The sequence below is a fragment of the Buceros rhinoceros genome, unplaced genomic scaffold (assembly GCF_000710305.1).
Source record: "Buceros rhinoceros silvestris isolate BGI_N320 unplaced genomic scaffold, ASM71030v1 scaffold3927, whole genome shotgun sequence".
NCBI classification, from domain to species: domain Eukaryota; kingdom Metazoa; phylum Chordata; class Aves; order Bucerotiformes; family Bucerotidae; genus Buceros; species Buceros rhinoceros.
In genome coordinates, this window is record NW_010420278.1 from 61,956 (window position 1) to 71,043 (window position 9,088).

A 9,088-nucleotide genomic window follows, 5' to 3' on the forward strand; every position below is an offset into this window, starting at 1 on the left:
TAGGGAAAGCAGAGAGAAAAGATATGAGGTCATCAGGTAGCTGCTGTTGGAAAGTCTGCAGCAAACTGTGAAGTACTGGGTGTTTGGTGCTGGAGTAAATAAGAGGCAGGCAAAGCTGTATGCTGTGCTCTTCAGGGTGTCTCGGGTCTGGAGTTCTGCCAGTGCTTCTGTAAATGGTGCTAGGGAAGCACCAGCAGTCTTTTTCCAAGGGAAGAAGATTAAAATAGCTGAGTATTTCTGGTCAGAAAATTCACTCCAGGTACACCTTCCTCTCATTCTGCCTGGTATTGTGTTGGAAAATAGAAAGTTGTTAACTTGCATAATTGTTTGTGCTAGGATCAGTTCCTGCTTCAGCCCCCTCTGCTCTGTGCTGATATATTATTCTCTTCTATGCTCAACAGGTACCTCTGTCCCAAATTGCTTTCAGTGCCGCACCTCCTCCTCAGATCCTGTACAATCCTGCCCAGCAGATCCTGACATACGCTGGGTTCTGTCCTTCTGCAGCAACTATTTCTACATATCCATCCTACCCATTACCTCTTCAGGTACAGTACAAAACTCCATCAGAAAATCATAAGCTGCTATTTGGTACAAACTCTGCAGTTGTACATCTTGGCTCCTGGGGGTTAGAAATGAGGCAAGGAAGTTGGATCCCAACTCACAGACTTGTCTGTGAGATGACTTAGTCTGGGCCTAGTTCTCAGGTCTGTTCTTAGACCCAGGGTTTCTCTTCAGAAGGATGAGCTGTTAAGTCATGTTCCAAGCCTGTGTTGCATCCAGCCAGAGCTGGCCTGGAAAATGTAGGGAGTGGTGCTTAGGATGGTGTTTGCTTTTTTTTTTTCCTCCTCCAGAGTGCCGTGAAGAATGTAGGGTGAGCTGGTGGTAAATAACTAAATCTGCAGAGACCCTGGAGCAACCATAGGAGTTTTTAGATTTTTAAGCGCAGTAAGACCGTTTTGCTCCATCCAATGGCTCGTTGTACTTTGGGTGTGTAGTGCTAGACCAGTGGGTACCACAAGTTTTGCAATATCCTTAACTGAAAACACTGCATGCTTAACATGAACTAGCTGTGGACCAGCTCCCCACCGCCTCCTGGGGTACATCTGTTCAGGGCCAATAAGCTATGGGGCCTTAGTAGTAGGACAGGCTGATCATCCAGTGAATTGGTATGCCTCTGGTATGTGTTTGGTCCAGACAACCTAATGGTCTCCCAGCAATGCCCAGGAAGGGGTCTGGAGACGGCAAGGGCAGTGAACCATTCCTGGTAGGTATTGTGCATACAGTCACATTGGTTTGGTGGTAAGAGTCCAGCTGTAGCAATGTGGTATGTGCTGTGCCAGTTGGCTTCAAAGGCAGAGAACAGTCCTTGGCACGTCTTAATTATTAATATAAATGGGGCCAGGCATTTTTGGAGACCATGAGTTGAGAGAAAAAAAAAAAGGGTACACTTGGAGATCTCTTTTTGTTTGCTTTTAGCTGAAAAGCTGCGCTGTTCTGCAGAGTTAAGTTAGCATGTAGCCAAGAGTAAAGAGAGAGGGAGATAAAAAACAGACAAAAGCAGGCGATTAAGCTGAAAAGAAGCATGTAAGTAGTCATGATGGTCAATTGTAACTGTTCAGTCCTGTGCCCACCGAGAAACAGAAATACATCGTATTTACCTCAAATTTTTAGTTGCATTCTAAAATAAACACAGTTCTTTTCCTAGATTTCTATTTCTAAGAATTGTGTCCATTTGTCTTCTCTCCACTTCGTAACATTCAGAGGCAGACACCACCAGCTGGCCCCAGGCTAGGAGAGGTTAGCGAGAAGCACTGGGGTCCAAAAGTGAAAGCACTTAATCCTTTTTCTGGAAATTAAAAAGAGAAAAACACAAACCAAAACAAGCCACCTTCCTACATGTGTGAGCTCATTATGTTGTAGCTTGGAGAGAATTAATTGCTTCATTGGTGTACGAGTTAAGAAATAATAAACTTGCTCAAAGCTACAAATGGTGAGTGTTAGAAGCAGGCCTGACTGGGAACAGTAGCTTAACGGTCATCCACTTCCATTACTTGAGAGCTGTGGGCTGGATGTAGGTCTTCATGACCCATCCAAGTGCTCTGGGCAGTGCCCAGCTGCTGGATTCAGGCCATCACAAGCCCTGTTCAGCTGGTCCTGCTTAAGTCAACTACAGGCCCTGAGGCTGGGATTCATTTGGCTAAACACAGGGGCTGCTGGCACGTAGGTCTCTAGTGTTGCCTGATAATGTGACCAGGTAGCCACCTGGACCCTGATGCCACTCCAGAAGATCCTGTAGTCCCTATGTCACATATCTGTGGATGTCTGGGATATCCCATGGCATCCCGAAAAGCCTGGACAGCTGAATTGAGCTCTAGGTGTTCACACTGTAGAAGACTCCACCTGAGCTGCAGGCACCTCTCACATGTTATCTCAAGCTAGAGATGTATGAACTGGGGTTGTTTAGCCTGGAGAAAAGGAGGCTGAGGGGAGACACTATCATTCTCTACAACTACCTGAAAGGAGGTTGTAGTGAGGTGGGGTTGGTCTTTTCTCCCATGTAACAAGTGGTAGAATGAGAGGAAATGGCCTGAAGTTGTGCCAGAGGAGGTTAGGTTGGATATTAGGAAAAATTTCTTCACCAAAAGATTTGTCAGGCATGGAACAGGCTGCCCAGGGAAATAGTTGAGTCACCGTCCTTGGAGATATTTAAAAGACACATAAATGTGGGGCTTAGGGACATGGTTTAGTGGTGGACTTGGCAGTGTTAGGTTTATGACTGGACTCGATCTTAAAGGTCTTTTACAACCTAAACAATTATCTAATTCTATGAATCTATGATGTGAGTGATGTGAATGCACCCCAAAGGCCTTTCCACTGACTAGGAATAGGATTCGGATGCCACATGTCACTGTGCTGTGCACTTAGATATCTACGTTGTTGAGCCTTCAACTGAGACGTCAAAATCTGAGGCTGAACCCTGCATCCTAGGGTGCGGTTCAGTTGCCTAAAGATACAGCATCTGAGATGGCCTAATGTTCACAAGACATCCATACGGGGCTGGTGATGTTGGCCAAGATCTACATGAGACTCACATGTATTTCTCGTGCAGCTGGCAGCAGGTGCTCTTTAACGTTTTGCTTCCATGTGGATCAAGATCCAAGGGCCCTACGATGCACCTCTCTTCTCAGTGTTCCCTTTGGCTCACCAAAGCTTTAGCTAAACAGTGTTCCTAAGCCCCTGCATTTCACATTGCCAGTTGGGACACAGTCACACATGATGTTTCAGTACAAAAGGAGCAAAAACTTCTTCAGATAAGAGTTGGGGGGGGAAAATAAAGTGAATCAATGCCAGTTAATGAAATAAAACAGTTAGCAATCAATTACCAGCTAATAACTCTAGTATGATCCCTCACTTCAGTCAGAGGAAATCAAAAGCCATAGTTTATGCTCCTGGGAACATATCTCACCTTAGGCCTAGCCTCAACGTTGCCCTCATTTGCATGGACTGGAGCTCCATTAGCTCAAAGGCTATGAACCTGAGTTCGCCTGTGGCTCCCACCACTGAGCAGATTCATTCCTAGTCCTCTGATGAATCCAGTATCTCACTGAATAACTAGATGCTGGAGGGACAAACAAAGTGTTTAAAAAATCACAACCTGAGCTGCTGGCAAACACACCTCAGTCCACCTCAAGCTTCCTTGTCTGCAAACAGAAATCAGGCAAATGCAAAAAAGAAAGGGTGCTAACAGGATTGCATTTTGGCAGAGCTGTAACCAGCATTTCTTCTGTTTACTGTGGCATGTGCTAACAAAATCACTCATCCCTTACTGGTACGGTTCAGTAATGACTAGTCTTGGTAACAGGCCTGCCAACTGGTCAGGTCAATGATTAGCTGTGCAGGGACTGCTGGTGATGACAGCAGTTAAGGGTTGGGCCAGACGTTCTTGCCAGAGGAGAACTCATTACAGAAGCAATTCCAGGCAGACAGATGAAAACAGCGGCTGCAGTTTTAGAGGGGGAAGAGAAGCAACAACTCCAAAATAAATGAAAAACCAAACCACCCAAAACCACGACAACTATGTTTGGAGCCGAGCTAGCTAGCGGGTCTGTCAGTATACCTGCACTGCCTCCTGGAGAGTTAAAGGGCATAGACAACCCTCATACCACTCATGTCCCCATTCCCACTCACTAAGTCACCCTGTGGTGCAAATGCAGGACAAACTTCTCCTCACTGTGGGGGTTTGACCCAGCGCAGCAGCCCCTGTTCACTGGGAGTCCTATGGAGAAGCCAGGACCTGTAGCATGGCATCTGCCAGCCATGGGCAGCTCTGACATGCCATTGTCCAAGTGCCAGTGGCCTTCTAGATGATGACTGTTAAGCTTTTTTAGCAGCAGAGAGCAGCATTTACTTGCCTGGATTTTTCATTTCCCTTGAAAAAGATCCATGATAACTACTTTTTGGTTTGTCCTGTTTTTTGAATTCCAGTCACTTTAGGCCTGAACCTGAGGAGAGCTGAGCACAGCTCTTCTGATGAAGCCCGCGGACTGGCATGTGCCGGCATATGAGGGGAGGAGTGAAATCCTGACCCTCTTGAAATCAATGGCAAAACTTGGTTTAAAACAGAACATTATACCCTATATGCATTCTTTTGTTTTAACAAACTGCTTGTTCCTGACCGTGGGCTGCTTCCCAAGCTCTACGTTTTGTGCCTGTTTCAGCCAAAGCCCCATTACAGCCAAGACAGCCAAAGCGAAAGACCTTCAGGGAGATGCATGCCTGCCTGTAAAGTTTTCCCCTTAAGAGGGGCCTGCATTTGTCACAGGAATAAGACCTTGCATTTATGCAAGGATTCCAACTGAGATTAATTACATCTGAGCTAATACAGATTTCGTAGTGATGCCTGGAAACAAGCAGCTACACCTAACCTAATCAGCCAGTCAGGTGCAGGGCCGCACCCAGGAAGCCAGAGCATCTTTTCCTGCAGAAATTCCTGTTCTGCTCCACTGCCTGGCCGTATGTGCAATGTCTATTAAAAATGATTTGGGTTACAGACAGAATCTGGTTTGTTTCACTAGACGCCATCATTGCTAGACTTAAGCAGGTGCTTTAAAACTAAAGTGAGTGTTGTGCTTGCGTGGGAAATTTAATTATGGGGCTTATTATGTAACACTTACGTGGCAGGCACTTAACACAGAGCTGCAAATGCAGTTGTAATCCTTCACTGAAGAAATTATTTTTCTCTGTCTATATGCAGCCTGCCAGCAATTTTCCAGGAACATCATCTACTGACATTTCTTTATCAGAAGAAACTCAGCCTCCATCTCAGTCCAGCTCCAGCTATGGTCTTCCCCCCAACGCTCCAGCCCTCTATACACCAACTTACTTCCTGCCTGGAGAAAAGCCTCCACCATATGCACCATAGAACAAAAAATTTATTTTAGGTAGCTGATTGGCTTTTATTTTGTGTTGAAGAAATCTCTGGAAACTGTGCTGCCCAGGCACTAGACTTCCTAAGGAACCCAGCGCAGAGTGTATCATGGCCACTCTGCTTTTACTTGCAACTAACTCACTGTGAGCAGAGCAGAACCCAGGAACGTAAGGGCAGGCGTATTAGCAGTGGGGTGACCAGTCTCCGCCCCGTTTTCCTCCAGTCAAATGCAGTGTTGTATCTCATAAGCATGAGATGTTTCCTTCTCAATACACGGCAGAATTAATTTTCTTCAAGAGGAGAAATGAAGCAAACACTCTGGATACATGTTCTGCTTTCGTAACCAAGATAGAGGGGTTTTAGCCTGTGTTGTCTGAGTGGGTAGACAGGAGCTCTCCAAGTCAATTATTTTGGGTAGGAAGAGACCAGGTGTTTGTTTGCTTGTGGTATCTATTTAATAACCCTTTTTGGTGAAGGTGCTGTACCAATAAAAAAAGTGTGGCAATTATTTTACAATAAAATTGACTGTGTATATTTATACCGTACCTGAGGCTGTGTATTATTTTTAAGGACAGGGAAGCAAAAGAACAGAGGAGAGAGCACCCTGCTGAATAGTTCCCTTTTCCAAGTTTCAAACAGAAAGGTTTATTTTATTGGGATTATTCTATCTGAACTTTGTCCAGACTTCTCTGCATAGTAAAATGTCATGTCGGTGTGCTAAAGATGCAATTTCCAGAAAGGTATTTCTAAGCTGCACTTTAGCGTTCATATTAATTCCTTTCTAGTCAAAAGAGGACCAGAACCAAAACCACTCTATGTTGAACCGCAGTTATTTATTTTTAAACTGATCAAGACCTGATCCAGCTATTTTACAATGACTCAGACAGAATGGATGAAGGGTCAGAATGCCTTCCTATTTTTTTTTTATTTTCTCCTATCGTATAGAAACAAAAATACGCTGACAAGGCTAAGCAGCAATACCTGTAGCAGTGCCATTGACGGGAACCAAGTCTTGTCCCTGTTATGTGCACCCTGCCCCCTCACTGTGCATCACGTTAGCTGGGAACCCTCTTAATATATGGCTGCAGTATTTCAGGGCAGGAGTGGCTGCACCAGCTTGAAAACCCATCAGATTGCTGCATCCCTTCACTGCATTTTGCTCCTGCAGGAAGGGAGGTGGTTGGCGGTGCTGCTTGCTCTATAGATCTTACAGTCTAGACAGCAATGAAGCAGTGAAGTCCGGTTGGACTTGATGATCTTAAAGGTCTCTTCCAACGAAAACGATTCTATCATTCTGTGAAGCTATAGAAATTTCCTGAAAGGCCAAAGAGCAAAGCAGGGAAAGGAAGGTATTTCTCATTAACGTTTTAAGCAGCTGCTTCGTATTATGAAAATACTAAAAAATCCCTGTACAAACAAAAATCAGCCACTTGACAGTTTCCTTTGAAAGGAAGTGACACCATCAGACCAGCTGAAAATAGAAAAAATGAAATATTATCCTTTTACACAATACTTTCCACCTTTAAAGAAATTTCTAATTGCTAATTTCTAATTGCTAATTTCTAATTTCTAATTAATTAATGTGTTATACCTCTATGTATAAAAAGCAGATTTGGTACTAATACACATAAGATCAGTGGTTAATTTATATGGACCATATTTTGTGCAGTTAAGGTTTTTCTGAGATGCAAAGTTTTAGGTCAGTGATGTTAACATCGGTGACAAGGTGCCATACCTTGTGTTGTTGACCAGGTGAGTTACATAACCCTAGCTGAGAGAAACAGAAGTCAGAGAGAAGACCATTATTTTTCTTTTTAACAGTGATTTAACGCATCCAAAATGCTCAGTTCTGGTGCAAATGCAAGCTGTGAAAAGCACAATCACTCTGATCATGAAATAAGTGGAACTACACATTCTCCTTTTTACTTGCTATCACGGTAACCTCCTGGGTTTATTCTGGGGACTCAAAGCCCCAAACAGACTTCATTCCTCCAAGTTGAGCACCTAGACTACTAACATTAAAAAAAAAAAAAAAAAAAAATCAATGTTTTTCATGGGTTGAAGCACAGTGACTGAGGAGGAATGAAGGAATGCTTATCACTTCTTTCCCCTTTTCAACGGTATATAGAAGCAGCTACTTCCTCGCGTGTGGTAACTGCTACAGGTATTAAAGCCAATCCAGCTTGACACAAAAGAACCCCCCTTTTCCGTCATTCTCCAGAGTTACAAATTCTGTCTTTCTCTTCTAAACCACATTTTGGGTCAAGGTGCACTGTGGTCTATGCAAAAAAAACTCCACATAGATGCACATGTATGCAAAGTCATGAAGAAATTTTTGCTCTGAATTAGATCAGTTTAGAAAATAGAATTATAGTCTTGTTCATGTAACATTAAGTCTGAGACTGCAGAGTACCTGCAGAATCCTGTACCACAGGATTCACGTTTCCAGGATCCAAAATAATTCTGGCCTCATAAATAGTACATTAACACAAAGGTCAGACAGGTTTATGACTCATTTATGCCATGTGGTAGTTTTTTGGGAACCACCACAGCAATTATACAAAAATGTCAGACATAAGACTGTTTTGCTAACATGCTTCCTTTGAAAAGAACAAAGTAAAACAGGATTTGTTTCAACTGCTTGGTTTAAAAAATAGGTGTCTTCCAAGTTTGTACTGTTTTCATTTAGAGCTACTCCAGGTTAAAAAGATGGGAGAAGTATCCTGGTAGGGGACTAAAATAACCAAGAAGAACTCACAGAAAACAGAACACTGCAGCGTGGAAGTGCTATTAACCACAGTATCTTCAAGATTCCCAGCTCTCAATGGAGATACTAACCTAATGTTTCTTGGGTTCTCCATCATATCACAAGCTGATCCAGAGTCATCAGTTCTAACAGAATGAACTCTCAGGAATAATATAGTTTCTGTGGCTCAATTAAAAAAGCAGAACCATAGAACTACTTCTGGGTTTTCCTACCCATGTACACTCTGCCCATAAGTTACTGCTCAGTGAGCAACTACCCTTTCAAATTTGCATCTCATCACGACTGAGTGTAAAGGGTCTTTTGACAAGTCCTTCTGTAAGTGTAAATGAGTAGGTAGGTTGAATGTGATAAAGCTCTGGCCTCTTCTGCCCTACTGCTGATTGATTTGGTCACAATACAAAGTTATGATGTGCAGTCTAATGGCCAATAGAGTACCTTCCTCTTCTCTGCTAAATAAAGCAGGAATCCTTACCAAGAAACATGTTTGCAGTCTTCCCCACTTCCATCCTTTTCTCTGGGAGAGTTATTTCTCCACAGCTTGGTCACAGACGTTGTCACATGTGTGGGTTATTAGCTTAATCTGTCATCCCTGTATTTGATTAGGCAAAACATCATGTAGAATGACTGGGAACAATTGATTAAAGACCTTGTAGAATTAGACCTTTTCCAGGTCAACCCTGTGAAACATGGGGTAACCTTAGCCACCCGGTATTTGGATCTCCACCACAGCATGACTACGGTCAATGAGCCAACCTAAAAATTAAGCAGCAAAAGTATGTCATTGCTAGATAATATTCCCCAATTCTTGACAGCTCATCATTTGCTTTAGCAGTTATTGACACAAACCCATGTGTCTTTCAACTTCTCGAGTCTTTACTTCTAATTGTTTCCTG

At 43.3% G+C, this 9,088-nt stretch overlaps 1 protein-coding gene across 1 annotated transcript in view; it reads left to right on the top strand.

Moving 5' to 3' along the window:
* Positions 1-5,422, top strand: part of TMEM255B (transmembrane protein 255B) — a gene marked incomplete at its 5' end in the record, with an annotated part of 60,119 nt that extends 54,697 nt beyond the window's left edge. The window contains 2 exons of the mRNA XM_010139243.1: positions 402-545; positions 5,255-5,422. Coding sequence (XP_010137545.1) covers positions 402-545; positions 5,255-5,422 — 312 coding nt within the window. The remainder of the gene's footprint in view (positions 1-401; positions 546-5,254) is intronic.
* Between the last annotated feature and the right edge of the window lie 3,666 nt (positions 5,423-9,088).